This window comes from Haliotis rubra, unplaced genomic scaffold (assembly GCF_003918875.1).
Source record: "Haliotis rubra isolate DU_JTF1 unplaced genomic scaffold, ASM391887v1 Scf41, whole genome shotgun sequence".
In the NCBI taxonomy this organism is placed as follows: domain Eukaryota; kingdom Metazoa; phylum Mollusca; class Gastropoda; order Lepetellida; family Haliotidae; genus Haliotis; species Haliotis rubra.
The window spans coordinates 637,685-654,820 of NW_025767091.1; the positions used below are offsets into that span (position 1 = coordinate 637,685).

Here is a 17,136-nt window from a genome sequence, read left to right on the forward strand (position 1 = left end):
AACTGCACATATTTTCTTTATTTTTTGTGCATAACAAAAATAACCAGGAAAATTTCATAAATGACGCTAACCAATTATTTTCGATGATTGATCGGTTGTAATGAACCAATCTTCAATTACGAGATTTTAACCTATTCCCAACACTACTGGTTTCACATAGATTGCCTGAGGTTTGTGTCGCACCATTGCACTGAACCATGTCACTGATATTGTATTTTTGTCTTCAATGTTTTCTGTACTAACATATAAACAAGCAGTCTGTGATGGTATTATTGCTGACATTTTATAAAAATTGACTTCAATATGTTTGTTTGCATTTATAACTCATATACACAAACAATAGTGATGTCAATTCTTCAGTACAAATATGTCTATTGTGTATGCAAGTGTCAAACATTATTGCTTAATAATAGAGTGTCAATAGAGTTGTTGAAATACAAAATGTAATTCCACAGAGATAATCCATAACCCCCTACATAGGAAACACAGTGGTGTGAGGACTAGTCACTTGGGGCATCAACTTGAAATAGTGCCATTTTACCACACAGGAAAGAGATTTTGCCTACACGAAAGTAGTCTTATTTTGCATGGAAAATTGACTTGTTATACAAGCCTCTAGGACATTCATTGAACAAGTTAGAGATTATAGCAACATCTCTCCGTGAAGATAAAGCAAACATATCACATCATCACAACAGAATCATGACAGCACTTTCCTTGCCAACAATATACATACAAACTTTTCAAAAATAGTTCATTCCAGAAGTATCTACATTTGTAACATTTGATGACTATGACTTGTCTGGTTGCTGCATCTGCTGGATCACGGGATGGTCCAGGGGGGGGCGTTGGTGAACAGACAGCCCACGTAGGCGTGCGTCCCCCACAGGTGGTGCTGTATCACCTTGCAGCACCCTAGATCCTCAATCTCGAACCCCAGCTTCCTGTAACGCTCATCTGTTTCAAACAGCGATGAGTTGGTGTGTGGTCCTCGATACTGAAACAAAAACATGAAACACATATGTGAAACAAAGGTGAAAAATAAAGGTTAAATGCAAAACACAAATGTGAAAACCAATGTGAAACACATAACGAAAACTAAACATGAAACAAACTTAAAACACAAAACATGAAACAAAGGTGAAACAAGGGTGAAAAAAAGGTGAAACAGAAAAGTGAAACATAGAAGTGAAACAAACATAAAACTAAAACTCTTGACAATATACAGCACAAACCAAACTATCAAGGTTTAAAATTACTTGCAACTCAATACCACACTGGGCAGTTGGGTCAATGAGGGAGGGAGTGATTGTTACTTGCAACATCACATCTGGACACCAAATATGGACTTGACACATTGTACATCGAACATGGGTCACCAGCATGACCAGCGAACGCTTTAACCACTAGGCTACCCCACTGGCTCTGTAACATTCTGATAATGCATTGCAGCATAAAATTTGGAGGAATAACAATTAGTATGAGTATAAACATCGGGACACCATAGTCTTGTCAGGACAAGGACTGACTGACTGACTGAGTTTGGTTTTACGCCGCTTTTAGCAATATTCCAGCAACATCACGGCGGGGCACACCAGAAATGGGCTTCACACATTGTACCCATGTGGGGAATTGAACCCAGGTCTTCAATGTGAGGAGCAAATGCTTTAACCACTAGGCTACCGCACCGCCCCTGGAGGACAAGGAACCTCTGGTGCCTTTTTCTCAAATATAAAAGTTTTCAGGGTTAAAATACATTGCAAGCACTCTTTCAAACTGAGTGCTAAACATTGGTTTGAATATCTTTGCTCACTTTATCAAGGGTTCATACATACTCCAATGAACTGACACTTAGTGAAATGACCCAAAGTGAAAGTAAACTCTACACTCGACTCACTGGTTTGCCGCAGGATGGATCAATAAAGTCGGCCCAGTACCCTGCCTGTTGTAAAGCATCACAGATTTCTGTCGCACCCTGGATAAACTGAAAGAATAAAATTAAAGGGATGAAACCATCAGTTGTGGGAGTGGGTTTATCGCAACATTCAGCAATTTTCCAGTTTTATCGTGGCGAGGAGGGAGTCATCAGAAAGGTTCTCATGTAATGAATCCAACTCACATCTTCATATGGAGATTGAAAACCAAACAAGGAACAGGTCATCCAAACTGTAGAATTGAAAATTTTAACTATAACTTGTTTCTGCTAGTACAAATAAGCTGTTTTCCTATCAAACACCTAAAATCTGTTAAACATGTTTTTATTTCCTCTTACTATTTATTTCCTCTTATAGAAACGTCCTTAAATGTCAAGTGTCATTTATTGTATCATGATATGCATCACATCAAAGGGAGTGTACTGTTCTTCTGTACTCACAGTGGCTAGGAGTGTTTCCCTCTCAATGTCCACCTGCGTGGACCACCCCGTCATGTCGTGCTGTGTCCGCTGGGAGATGGTGATCACAGTGAAGGCTCCCTCCATGATGTCATGGCCAGGGAACAGATCGGTGAAGTCTGGACAGAGTGAGCAAGGTAGTCCGTGAGTAAGGGAAGTCATCAGTGAAGTCATAACGCCATCAGTGAAGTCATAACATCATCAGTGAGGTCTTAACGCCATCAGTGAGGAGGTATTAACGTCATATCATCGTCAGTGAGGTCTTAACGCCATCAGTGAGGTCATAATGTCATCAGTGAAGTCATAACATCATCAGTGAGGTCATAATATCATCAGTGAGATAATGTAATCAGTGAGGTCATAACATCATTAGTGAGGTCATAATGTCATCAGTGAAGTCATAACGTCATCAGTGAGGTCATAACATCATCAGTGAGGTGATAATGTCATCAGTGAGATAATGTAATAAGTGAAGTCATAACATCATCAGTGAGGTCATAATGTCATCAGTGAAGTCATAACATCATCAGTGAGGTCATAACATCATCAGTGAGGTGATAATGTCATCAGTGAGATAATGTAATCAGTGAGGTCATAACATCATCAGTGAGGTCATAACATCATCAGTGAGGTCATAATATCATCAGTGAGATAATGTAATCAGTGAGGTCATAACATCATCAGTGAGGTCATAACATCATCAGTGAAGGTCATAACATCATCAGTGAGGTCATAATATCATCAGTGAAGTCATAATATCATCAGTGAGATAATGTCATCAGTGAGGTCATAACATCATCAGTGAGGTCATAATATCATCAGTGAGATAATGTCATCAGTGAAGTCATAACATCATCAGTGAGGTCATAACATCATCAGTGAGGTCATAATATCATCAGTGAGATAATGTAATCAGTGAGGTCATAACATCATCAGTGAGGTCATAATATCATCAGTGAGATAATGTCATCAGTGAAGTCATAACATCATCAGTGAGGTCATAACATCATCAGTGAGGTCATAATATCATCAGTGAGATAATGTAATCAGTGAAGTCATAACATCATCAGTGAGGTCATAACATCATCAGTGAGGTGATAATGTCATCAGTGAGATAATGTAATCAGTGAGGTCATAACATCATCAGTGAGGTCATAACATCATCAGTGAGGTCATAATATCATCAGTGAGATAATGTAATCAGTGAGGTCATAACATCATCAGTGAGGTCATAACATCATCAGTGAGGTCATAATATCATCAGTGAGATAATGTCATCAGTGAAGTCATAACATCATCAGTGAGGTCATAATATCATCAGTGAGATAATGTAATCAGTGAGGTCATAACATCATCAGTGAGGTCATAATGTCATCAGTGAAGTCATAACATCATCAGTGAGGTCATAATGTCATCAGTGAGGTCATAATATCATCAAGTGAAGTCATAATATCATCAGTGAGATAATGTCATCAGTGAAGTCATAACATCATCAGTGAGGGTCATAATATCATCAGTGAGATAATGTAATCAGTGAGGTCATAACATCATCAGTGAGGTGATAATGTCATCAGTGAGATAATGTAATCAGTGAGGTCATAACATCATCAGTGAGGTCATAACATCATCAGTGAGGTCATAATATCATCAATTGCGAGATAATGTAATCAGTGAGGTCATAACATCATCAGTGAGGTCATAACATCATCAGTGAGGTCATAATATCATCAGTGAGATAATGTCATCAGTGAAGTCATAACATCATCAGTGAGGTCATAATATCATCAGTGAGATAATGTAATCAGTGAGGTCATAACATCATCAGTGAGGTCATAACATCATCAGTGAAGTCATAACATCATCAAGTGAGGTCATAATATCATCAGTGAAGCTCATAATATCATCAGTGAGATAATGTAATCAGTGAGGTCATAACATCATCAGTGAAGTCATAACATCATCAGTGAGGTCATAATATCTGTCAAGTGAGGATAATGTAATCAGTGAGGTCATAACATCATCAGTGAGGTCATAACATCATCAGTGAAGTCATAACATCATCAGTGAGGTCATAATATCATCAGTGAAGTCATAATATCATCATCAGTGAGATAATGTCATCAGTGAGGTCAGCAACATCATCAGTGAGGTCATAATATCATCAGTGAGATAATGTAATCCAGTGAGGTCATAACATCATCAGTGAGGTCATAACATCATCAGCGAGGTCATAATATCATCAGTGAGATAATGTCATCAGTGAAGTCATAACATCATCAGTGAGGTCATAATATCATCAGTGAGATAATGTAATCAGTGAGGTCATAACATCATCAGTGAGGTCATAACATCATCAGTGAGGTCATAATATCATCAGTGAGATAATGTAATCAAGTGAGGTCATAACATCATCAGTGAGGTCATAACATCATCAGTGAAGTCATAACATTATCAGTGAGGTCATAATATCATCAGTGAGATAATGTAATCAGTGAGGTCATAACATCATCAGTGAAGTCATAATATCATCAGTGAGATAATGTCATCAGTGAAGTCATAACATCATCAGTGAGGTCATAATATCATCAGTGAGATAATGTAATCAGTGAGGTCATAACATCATCAGTGAGGTCATAACATCATCAGTGAGGGTCATAACATCATCAGTGAGGTCATAACATCATCAGTGAAGTCATAACATCATCGGTGAAGTCATAATATCATCAGTGAGATAATGTAATCAGTGAGGTCATAACATCATCAGTGAGGTCATAACATCATCAGTGAGGTCATAATATCATCAGTGAGATAATGTAATCAGTGAGGTCGCCATAACATCATCAGTGAGGTCATAACATCATCAGTGAGGTCATAATATCATCAGTGAGATAATGTCATCAGTGAAGTCATAACATCATCAGTGAGGTCATAATATCATCAAGTGAGATAATGTAATCAGTGAGGTCATAACATCATCAGTGAGGTCATAACATCATCAGTGAAGTCATAACATCATCAGTGAAGTCATAATATCATCAGTGAGATAATGTAATCAGTGAGGTCATAACATCATCAGTGAGGTCATAACATCATCAGTGAGGTCATAATATCATCAGTGAGATAATGTAATCAGTGAGGTCATAACATCATCAGTGAGGTCATAACATCATCAGTGAGGTCATAATATCATCAGTGAGATAATGTCATCAGTGAAGTCATAACATCATCAGTGAGGTCATAATATCATCAGTGAGATAATGTAATCAGTGAGGTCATAACATCATCAGTGAGGTCATAACATCATCAGTGAAGTCCATAACATCATCAGTGAGGTCATAATATCATCAGTGAGATAATGTAATCAGTGAGGTCATAACATCATCAGTGAGGTCATAATGTCATCAGTGAGATAATGTCATCAGTGAAGTCATAACATCATCAGTGAGGTCATAATATCATCAGTGAGATAATGTAATCAGTGAGGTCATAACATCATCAGTGAGGTCATAATATCATCAGTGAGATAATGTCATCAGTGAAGTCATAACATCATCAGTGAGGTCATAATATCATCAGTGAGATAATGTAATCAGTGAGGTCATAACATCATCAGTGAGGTCATAATGTCATCAGTGAAGTCATAACGCCATCAGTGAGGTCATAACGTCATCAGTGAGGTAATAACATTATTAAGACAGTTGAAATGCCAAGATGACAGTAGCCCTATACCCTTAACATTATTAAGACAGCTGAAATGCTAAGATGACAGAAGCTCCTATACCCTTAACATTAAGACAGTTGAAATGCTAAGATGACAGTACCTCCTATACCTTAACATCATTAAGACAGTTGAAATGCTAAGGCGACAGTAGCTCCTATACCTTAACATCATTAAGACAGTTGAAATGCTAAGATGTCAGAAGCTCCTATACCTTTAACATTATTAAGACAGTTGAAATGCTAAGATGACAGTACCTCCTATACCTTAACATCATTAAGACAGTTGAAATGCTAAGATGACAGTAGCTCCTATACCTTAACATTATTAAGACAGTTGAAATGCTAAGATGACAGTAGCTCCTATACCTTAACATTATTAAGACAGTTGAAATGCTAAGATGACAGTAGCTCCTATACCTTAACATTGTTAAGACAGTTGAAATGCTAAGATGACAGAAGCCCCTATACCTTAACATCATTAAGACAGCTGAAATGCTAAGATGACAGTAGCTCCTAGCCTTATCATTATTAAGACAGTTGAAATGCTAAGATGACAGTACCTCCTATACCTTAACATTATTAAGACAGTTGAAATGCTAAGATGACAGTAGCTCCTATACCTTAACATTATTAAGACAGTTGAAATGCTAAGATGACAGTAAAGCTCCTATACCTCCAACATCATTAAGACAGTTGAAATGCCAAGATGACAGTAGCTCCTATACCTTAACATCATTAAGACAGTTGAAATGCTAAGATGATGGTAGCTCCTATACCTTAACATTATTAAGACAATTGAAATGCTAAGATGACAGTAGATCATATACCTTAATATTATTAAGACAGTTGAAATGCTAAGATGACAGTAGCTCCTATACCTTAACGTCATTAAGACAGTTGAAATGCTAAGATGACAGTTGCTCCTATACCTTAACATTATTAAGACAATTGAAATGCTAAGATGACAGTAGATCCTATGCCTTAACATTATGTAGATCGCAGGTCTGGCGAGAAGAAATATCGGTCATTACCACCCTGGTACGCCCTGAGAACGTAAACTGGGTGAGGGAACCTCCCCAAAAGCCGCCTCAACGCTCTCAGATAAATAGGAATCCGACGAAGCCGTCCATAAATCTTCGCCAGTACAGACGGCCGATTGAGAACGGTGAGCAGTGAGGGTCGGGTGATCTAAGCATTGTTTCTTAGCGGAGATGGACCAGACCCCGCAGAAATAGTCCTAGCCCTATCTGCCAAACGTCTGGCACAAGCACGCTTTTTGTAAGATTTAAACGCCTCATTAGACAAACCTGAACACTTAGGACAGCGTGGTGTCCCAGTCACAAACACCCACACAATCAACACACGATGTGTGAGGGTCCCATGCTGAAAATACTTTTTACAACGGACGCCAAAACTTCCGTTTACTGGCCTTAACAGGCTTAACCATTTTGAGCAATTCTCAGACGAAAATTTTTCACGTCCACTCAGTGGAGCGACAAGAAAGAGAATGAGTATGTGAGGTGATCACGTGGGTGAGGACTGCGCATGCCTCGTGCTGTCATGGACTAGTGAGCTCGACTGACAGAAGGCACGCACAGCACGGGAGAGGGGCAAGGTAGGCCTTGGAGCAAAGTTTTAATTCGTTTCCACTCATGGTCGAATGAAGAGAGAGAGGTGCTAGTCGTGAGATAGGATAAGTTTAAAAATTACTTGTTTCTGCTAGTACAAATAAGCTGTTTTCCTATCAAACACCTAAAATCTGTAAAACATTTATTTCCTCTTACTATTTATTTCCTTTTATAGAAACGTCCATAAATGTCAAGTGTCATTTCATTGTATCATGATACGCATCACATCAAAGGGAGTGTACTGTTGCAGCGCTCCTCTGTACTCACAGTGGCTAGGAGTGTTTCCCTCTCAATGTCCACCTGCGTGGACCACCCCGTCATGTCGTGCTGTGTCCGCTGAGAGATGGTGATCACAGTGAAGGCTCCCTCCATGATGTCATGGCCAGGGAACAGATCAGTGAAGTCTGGAACAGATTCAGCAAGGTAGTCCGTGAGTAAGGGAAGTCATCAGTTAAGTCGTAACGTCATCAGTGAAGTCATAACGTCATCAATGAGGTCATAATAAGGTCATAACATCATCAGTGAGGTCTTAACATCATCAGTGAGGTCTTAACATCATCAGTGAGGTCCTAATGTCGTCAGTGAGGTCTTACCGTCATCAGTGAGGTCATAACATCATCAGTGAGGTCATAACATCATCAGTGAAGTCATAACGTCATCAGTGAGGTCATAATGTCATCAGTGAAGTCATAACATCATCGGTGAGGTCATAACGTCATCACTGAGCTCATAATAAGGTCATAACATCATCATTGGGTCCTAATGTCATCAGTAAGGTCATAACGTCATCAGTGAAGTCATAACATCATCAGTGAGGTCATAATGTCATCAGTGAGGTTATAACATCATCAGTGAAGTCATAACGTCATCAGTGAGGTCATAATGTCATCAGTGAAGTCATAACATCTTCAGTGAAGTCATAACGTCATCAGTGAGATCATAACGTCATCAGTGAGGTCATAATGCCATCAGTGAAGTCATAACGTCATCAGTGAGGTCATAACGTCATCAGTGAGGTCATGTTCCAACTGTAATCTTTCCTTTCATTACCTTTCCTCAAGATGTGGGGGCAGTCCTGAGCTACACACTCCAACATGTCAGATGGTGTTGGGATGGGAGGCTCCTTCAGGTAGCCAGAGTCAGCCTCGATCTGGAGACACAGCAAAACATTTTGACAAAACTACAGGTTATAGGAACTACATCAAAACTAGTGAGTGAAGAATAGTTTTCCCTGCTTTTGTTCCAGCAATGTCACAGAAAGTGACACCTGAGGTTGGTTTCAGATATTGAACCCATGCAGGGAATTGAATTAGGGACTTTGGCTTCATGAGTGAAGTGTCAACCTCTTGACTATTAGGGCCGTGTATTGGCAAATAAATTGTATTGCAGTATTTCAGTTACAGGTATCCGCATTGTGGTATGAACTGCAATATATTGGGAACTAAAGTGTTTGACAACGAGTGACACTAGTTGTACATATTTAGGCCAAACTCAGTGACTATCATCATCCATGCCATCAAGTCAGAGACTGTGGTTGCCTCTCTCAATCAGCACAGGTGGATAGGGTCTAAAGGTGAGCTAAAAAGTAAGGCTAACAACTTAAGAAGAATGTATACTGTAGCAGGGCTCCAGATAAGGGCCGTATCGGCGTATGTACGGATAAAACATATGCACGACACGCTAGGAAATAATTTGGAAAACGTAGCAGATATGCACGACGACAATTGTCCTAGAATCATTTACAAACGTATGTATCTGAAAAAGTATTGTTTTATTGTTTATTGACCTGTTTACACAAGACTAGCAATGTTGTGGTGTATATATGACACGAAACACAAGGTTACTGATACGCCATTAAATTCAATTCAGTACTCTAAGATTTTCAAGTACTCCTATATTGAAAAAATAAGGAGTACGTACTCCTGATGTTGAAAAATTATCTGGAGCCTTGCTGTAGGTTCTAAATTAGACTTCTTCCTGACACCATAGACATTGGACTGGCATCCCTTGAATTTACCAATCCAGTGAGTTAGTTAACAATACTCCAGCAACATCACGGCCGGGGACACCAAACATGGGCTTCACACATTGTATCCATGTGGGGAAGCAAACTCGGGTCTTCGATGTGACGAGGCGGTGGGGTAGCCTAGTGGTTAAAGCATTCGCTCGTCATGCCGAAGACCTGGGTTCCATTCCCCATGTGGGTACAATGTGTGAAGCCCATTTCTGGTGTCTCTCGCCGTGATATTGCTGAAATATTGCTAAAAGCGGCGCAAAACTAAACTCACTCAATCACACTTCAATGTGACAAAGGAAGGCTTTAACACTAGGCTACTCCACTGCCCCTTTCATTGAGCCAAGTCCCAACACCAAGGAACAGAAATGCTCACAATGCTTCAATAAAGGTTAATTATGTTAATCTCACCTGTTCTGATGATATAATGAACTGCTCTGTTATTTGGTAGTGCCTCTCTACAGCAAGGGGAGGTAACACCCTGTCTGGTTCCGCGTGAGGCTGGTGTTTGAAAGGTTGTTGCAGAGATGAGTTTGTTCCTACGAGTCCCGGGAGAGGGAAGCGCCGGTCTTGTGGACCAAAGGGCCCCAGATTTGTGTCTGGCCAAACTGTCTGTGTGTCTGCAGCAGAGAGACAGGGGTCAAGGTCACCACCATGATCTTATTCGAAGTCACAGAACTATCATCTGATTTAAGTTAAAAGTACTCAGAGTTCATTCACCAAAGACCTAGAAAGTACCATATCTTTCAATGATTTTATTGTTTCTAGGTTGGGCTGCACCATACCGGTGTTTAGACATAAAATGTCGGAGACCTGCTCTGCTTCTGGCTTTCCTTCCACATCGACATCACCCAACGGACACATATTAAACCCAATTCATTGATGCATCTTAGAGTAAACTTTGTTAATAACATATTATGATGTTTTCATAATTTGACTTAATAATTACAATTAATTAACAAGTTTCATCATTTATCAGATTGGAACAATGATTATATATTTAACCAAGCACTGTTATCTTACATCCGTATGTATCTGCAGTGCAAGCCCTTGTCAGTGAGTGAGTGAGTTTAGGTTTACGCCGCACTCAGCAATATTCCAGCTATATAGTGGCCCTTGTCAGGGTTACCAGTATTTTTTCAACTGCTCAGAATTTATTTTTTTTGAAAATAAACACTGCACTCATTAATGTTATGGCTATCTGGCAGTGGTTTGTAAATAATCGAGTCTGGACCAATGATCCAGAGATCAACAGCATGAGCATCGACCTATACAATTGGGATGACGTGTCAACGAAGCCTGACCGCCCTATCCCATTACTTGCATCTGATGACAAGCATGGACTGCTAACTGCTCAGAAAAAATCTTGAGGAATTAGACTGGACATTAACCCAGCAGAAAATCTGGTAGTCCACTGTGGAATGTCACAAGTTCTTCACCAACAAACCCAGGCTGGCTGATGACCTAAAATCTATAAGCTATGAAATCCAACAGGTGTTTCCTTGGGTATCATACATATATATACACCGGATGTTACAAGATATATGACATGCATGTATCAGTCCATAAAAACAATGTCCTTAAAGCAATGACTTTACTCAAACTTACTTGTAGCCTCCACAATATAGTGCTCCGTGTGGTAGGGTTTATTATGGGATGAGAATTTTCGGAAATGCCCAACAGCTGCCTGTACACAAGGGAGATAAGCCACAACCCGTCTCTGTCCAATCAGCAACTACACAACAGATAACAACATTGGTCAAGCTAATCACCATGGAGACAGGGTCGGTATCAGGAGGTGCTGTTGACCAGTCAGGGGAAATGACGATGTTTTTAAAGTATATGACCAGGGGCATGAGGAAAGATGTTTTTAAACAAGAAGAATACTTTTCTTTGACTGTTTGCAGTCAATTGTTTCCCTAATGCTTATGTTGTGTTACACTGACTGGTCTCTACTCAGGGTTCCAAACTAAGCATGAAAGTCTATAGGTCCATGTAAACTAAACCACAGAAATATTTTTGTGCAGAGAGCATAAGCATGAACATCATGATGAATAAGCAATTCTACGTTCGGTTAGGTTTATCATGCACTGTGAGAAGTATGAAATTTAATTTCACCGATATTTGTGAACACAAGGAACTGTCAACTACATCATGATACATGCCACAGAGAACATTCATGTTTCTTTTCACAATATTCATGTTCCACAGTAACCATGGGTACCGTAATTAAATGAGTATTATTGAGGTTATACTATCATAATAATGACATACTTGAACTTTACTCACTTGAGCAGCCATCACAGACCAGAGCTGCTCAGTGTTCTGTATATATCTGCAAGCAAAATTCATATGTACTCAAACCTAAACAAAGACACAATGTAAAACACATTCAAATGAAATGTACAAATCTACGCTGCTACTTACATTTTTTTAAGATTACAGTTACAAATGTATATCTGTTATATACAGGGATTTGTCCAGAATCGGAAACAAAATAACATCGACAGTGTGTGATATTGACTCCCAATTGCAGGTTTTACATGCAAATGTGTGTCCAGTATGCACAAATGTAACGAAAGGACACAGAAAAACAATTCACTGCGTCCACATGGACACACAATATTATTCACTGTAACCACAAAACATCTCTTGCTAAGTGTTTGGTTGTTTCTTTCAGAGCAGTTACAACTTACATGCATAATTTCATCTATCAGTCCACATGTTCAAAGTTTCATTCCAGGCTCTAAAGATATTATAAAACATACAGTGGTAAGACTTCCGGCCGTACCCCACCTAACTTTTAACAATGGGGAAAATTTCCTTTCAGTCGCATTTTTAGAAGTTGGATATGTCTTTCGGTATGTTTAGATGGTGAGGTCAGGTGAAATTGGGTTTAACGTCGTGCTAAAAATATTTTGCTCATATGGCGACGTGCATGCGTGTGTATGTGTATGTGTATGTGCGGCTGGTTGTACTAGCCCAGACTGAAGCTGGTCTTATAGTGCTAGCCCACTGAGATACCATGCCGCAGTGAAGCATGAATACCCCACTCAGACACATTATACTGACTCCGGGCCAACCAGTCCATGTTGTACCCATTAAGGCCTAGTGCCAGGCAGGGACCAACAAGAACCATATTTTAACGTCTTTTGGTATGACGCGATCGGGGATCGAACCCACGACCTTCCGCTCTCCGGGCGGACGCTCTAACCACTACACCACGGAGGCGGTCGGATGTTTAGATACAATTAAACTAACATGTTAAAACTCATCCTTATTAGATGAGGAATATATAATATTCAGGTGATATGATTAGACTAGAATGAAAATGAAATCTAAGGGGGATTCGGGCAGAGGTCTTTCCCATACAGTTCTCTACACTGTTCCTTCACAGGACCCTCATTTAGCCCGTAAGGACCCTTAAGACTAATAATTGGGGGCCCCCCGACACCCATGTTTTTGAGTCGAGGTAAAACCCTGCAATTGTCAGCATGGTCAGCAATCCATTTTCATTGAAGCTGCTGACCTTTTGTTCTGGCAACATATGTCACATGTGTCCACATTCTAAATGGCATCATGAGTCTGGATTTATTCCCTTGTCATGCTTATTATTCAAATAGACAAAATGTCGTGATTCCCCTGTATCTTCTTGAACTATGTGTGTAAAACCATCAAACATAGGTATTTGGTTCAACTGACGATCTATATTAATTCTACTCAGCATTCACTTGATAAAGGAGCAAGAAGTAGCTTTGAAACGCCCTGATAAAGAACAAAAAGAAGTTGTTATCCATAAAAAGTGTCATGCATTCCAGAATCTGGAGATGATGAATCAGCAAAATGGTCTAAGTATTCAGCATGTTCAGTAACCACAACTGTCTGGAATATCTACATTCCATTACTTGTAATGTCAATTCAGTGAGGAGTGAGGACTTTGCCAGTTCCTTCCATTGACATTAACCGCTGGTATCGAGCAACGAAAAGTGTAAAACAATGTTCCACATCTCTCTCACAGTCTGTGCATTAGTCATTCATTACGGCAGAGACAAATGGGTTTACCAAAATATATGGAAAGTATGTTTTACGGTATTTATCAAATACAAATGGGTTTTGGCACCTAAAAATATATACCGGGAAAGTATGTTTTAACTCCTTCCATTGTAAGGGTTTAGGTTAATCATATTCAGGGTTTAGGGTTAGGCACCCTTTATTCCTTCAAACTGGATGTTAAAATGGAACCCCAGCAGCGCTAATAATAAAAACAGACTGAGGAAAAGAAACGACAGACTGCCATGGTACTGATATTGATAATATCAGACGTACTTGGACACGGTCATGATGGCATTTGTACGGTTACATACCACTACAGGTCTACCACACAGTTCCCCAGTCTGTAACCAGCGGAATAGCAGCGCCACTTTCACTCGTAATTTCAATAGTTTAAATAGTAATCCAAAGTATTTCTGTATTACAAGAAAACAATCACAACCGTATCACAAACCGGAAGTACTTCTATGACCTTAAACTGTTGAATGTAATTGTTCACAACTACTTGAAAGTATGTTTTTCACTTTGTAAAGCGTCTGCTGAGCTTTGTTTTCTTCCCATTGACGACTCATTTTCCAGCAAACTTTTATCTGTATACATGCAAATAACACCTAGTTATATCTAAACGTTATCAGTGAAAATCTTACCAACAATGAACACTCCCGCGTTCAGGTCATTGCCGCATATTGCCTTGTCAACAACAGGTAGAGTTCTAAGGATATACAACTTCTTTGTTATTAATATGAGTGTGGTTTCGATGTAGCTACTAACACCGAAACGCCGCTCATCAATACCATGTGACAGGTAGGGTAACATGTTGCAAGTGCGATCGAACCAAGCACACGACGGAGACAGTCAAATTCCACACGAGGAGGCGAGATGGCTGAGTGGGGAGCTGTAGTGTCATGCGTGTGTAGCGGCCATACAATTTCCGAGTCCCGTGCTGGGATTCGAACCACCGACCGAAGTCGGCCGCCTTGTCCACATGACCAAAGAGGTTAACAAGGTAAGGATGTAATCTGTGAGATGACTCCACACCCTGCTACGAGTGCATATGTAAGGAAACGGGTCAAAGTGGCCACACGAAAAAATGGCCACACTGACCCTAGTCAAAATTGCCACACAAAAAAGTCAAAATGGCCACAACCCCTAGTCAAAATGGCCATACCAAAAAGTCAAAATGGCCGTAGAAAAAGTCAAAATGGCCATACATTATTTTTTCTCCATATTAATGAGTGTTCTTGAAATGCTTTCTTAATTGATACTTTCAGATTTATAGTCATTTAATATTTTGAGATGTTTTTTTATCCTGTACTTTGAGATGTTTTCTTATGTAATGATTTGTGTTGTTTAATTACTCTCGCAAACTCATAGAATTTATCACAGCAGCCACACCCATGAAGGACCCCACAGCCAACACATTACACCCACTCGCCCACCCTACCATAAACGTCTAGCCAGTCTCCTCATAGCTGTTAAAAGTCTATTCTAAACATCCTACTCTGTTGTGATTAAATGATTTCTCTTCTCAAAATAGATTTTACTATCAATTACTATCGAATATAAAAACAGGTTTGTCACTGAGAGGTTTGATTGTGTTTATTGATAGAAAAGCCCCTTCCCAATAATAGCATATGTTAACTGAGTTAAAAACGTTTTGTTGGAGAGATATAGATATGTACATATTTGAAAACATTGTGATTTGCAGCAAATGAGACACCTGGCTATCTGCGTAATGGGAGGACACCCTACTAAGCTACCCTATAACTTTACTGCCCCACCCATGGTCTTTTATAACTTTATCTTCCAAATTACAGCAACCATGGCTATATTAAAAGTGGAATTGTAATGGTCTCTGGTTAAATAGGCATGAGCTTATGACACTCATAGCCTGAAACAAAATTACCCCCAACTAATATTTTTGCAGGAAACAAAATTATCCCCAAAATCCGCCTTCAAAATCCCAGGCAACGTTGCAGTCAACGAGTGAGTGAGTGAGTGAGTTTGGTTTGACGCCGCTTCTAGCAATATTTCAGCAATATCACGACAGGGGACACCAGAAATGGGCTTCACACATAGTGCCCATGTGGGGGGGAATACGGAATCTTCAGCGTGACGAGCGAACGCCTGAACCACTAAGCTACCCCACCGCCCCTGCAGTCAACGAAGGAAAAAGATTAACCGCAGTGCAACTGTAATCCAGGACCAAGACACTTTTACTAAGTGGACCAGTGGAAGAACTGTTTCTGACTTGATGTAACTGATCTACATGGATGTCATGTAGTAGTAAATAGTACAAACGTGCATGTACATGAAGAAAGAACCTACAAATATAGGTCTTATTATTTGTTGAAAAATTTGTATGATTTGTTGATGTGTAATAAACATCAAGTTTTTTCATTTTTACACCTTAATATCAAATAATACAATATGGGAAATGTTATGAGTATTAAAAAAATATTGTATGGCCATTTTGACTTTTTCTATGCCCATTTTGACTTTTTGGTATGGCCATTTTGACTAGGGGTTTGTGGCCATTTTGACTTGTGATACAACAGGCCACCATGATTGAGTACGACTAAACTATCCATTTCTGTGTGCACATTGACCCTAGCTTTCTGTTGGTTCTTATACTGACGCTGTACATCAAATAGACAAATGCCTAGTCCCTGAATATATATAATTTTGATAGTAACAAACAACCCCATTTAAATTGAAAAGGAGCCCCAGGGAGACCAGAGATTCAGAACCTGAGGAAATCTAGACTTGCTTTATTTAGAGATTTAGCACTGCAGAGAGGGCTTGGCAGTAGGGAAAATAATGTGGTTCAGGGACTGTGAGACAGACTATACATCAAACTGTAGCTCTCAGACTAGACTAACAACTAGTCTCTGAAATGAACATATTTTACTGAAAAAAGTTCATAGTAAGAAAAAATAAAATATAATGAAAAGAAGCCCTGAGACTTTCTTCATTTTCAAGCTAAGGAAATCTAGACTTGCCACATTTTCTAGACTTGCGTGGGCTTTCTTGGATATATTTGCTTCAGGGTCTGTACGACATACTCTCAGACCTTTGGGGAAATATTATAATCCATTGACAAAGAATTGTACGAAGCGAAAACAGCACAAAGTTCTATCATTTGACTATTTCATCAAATGTATGGGGTCAAAATATGTAACCGTAACCGTATTCGTAATTGTTTTCGGTTGATATCGTATAGGGACGAGTTCACATATTAACCGCTTTTCAGGAGGATTCCTTGCAATTAGTTGTTAGTAAAGTAGTATCTGAGATATTAACGTCCTTTACCTTCGCATTACTTCCGGAGC

The 17,136-nt window shown here is 39.4% G+C and overlaps 1 protein-coding gene across 1 annotated transcript; it reads right to left on the minus strand.

The window, feature by feature from the left end:
* LOC124287957 (cobalamin trafficking protein CblD-like) lies at positions 1–14,285 on the minus strand. Its single transcript, XM_046724453.1, is given in 9 exon segments — positions 1–842; positions 845–997; positions 1,898–1,984; positions 2,375–2,511; positions 8,791–8,890; positions 10,166–10,374; positions 11,363–11,489; positions 12,044–12,089; positions 14,119–14,285. Coding segments are annotated over 8 exon segments (876 nt in total). The 5' UTR covers positions 12,056–12,089; positions 14,119–14,285; the 3' UTR covers positions 1–791.
* Positions 14,286–17,136: the final 2,851 nt, after the last annotated feature.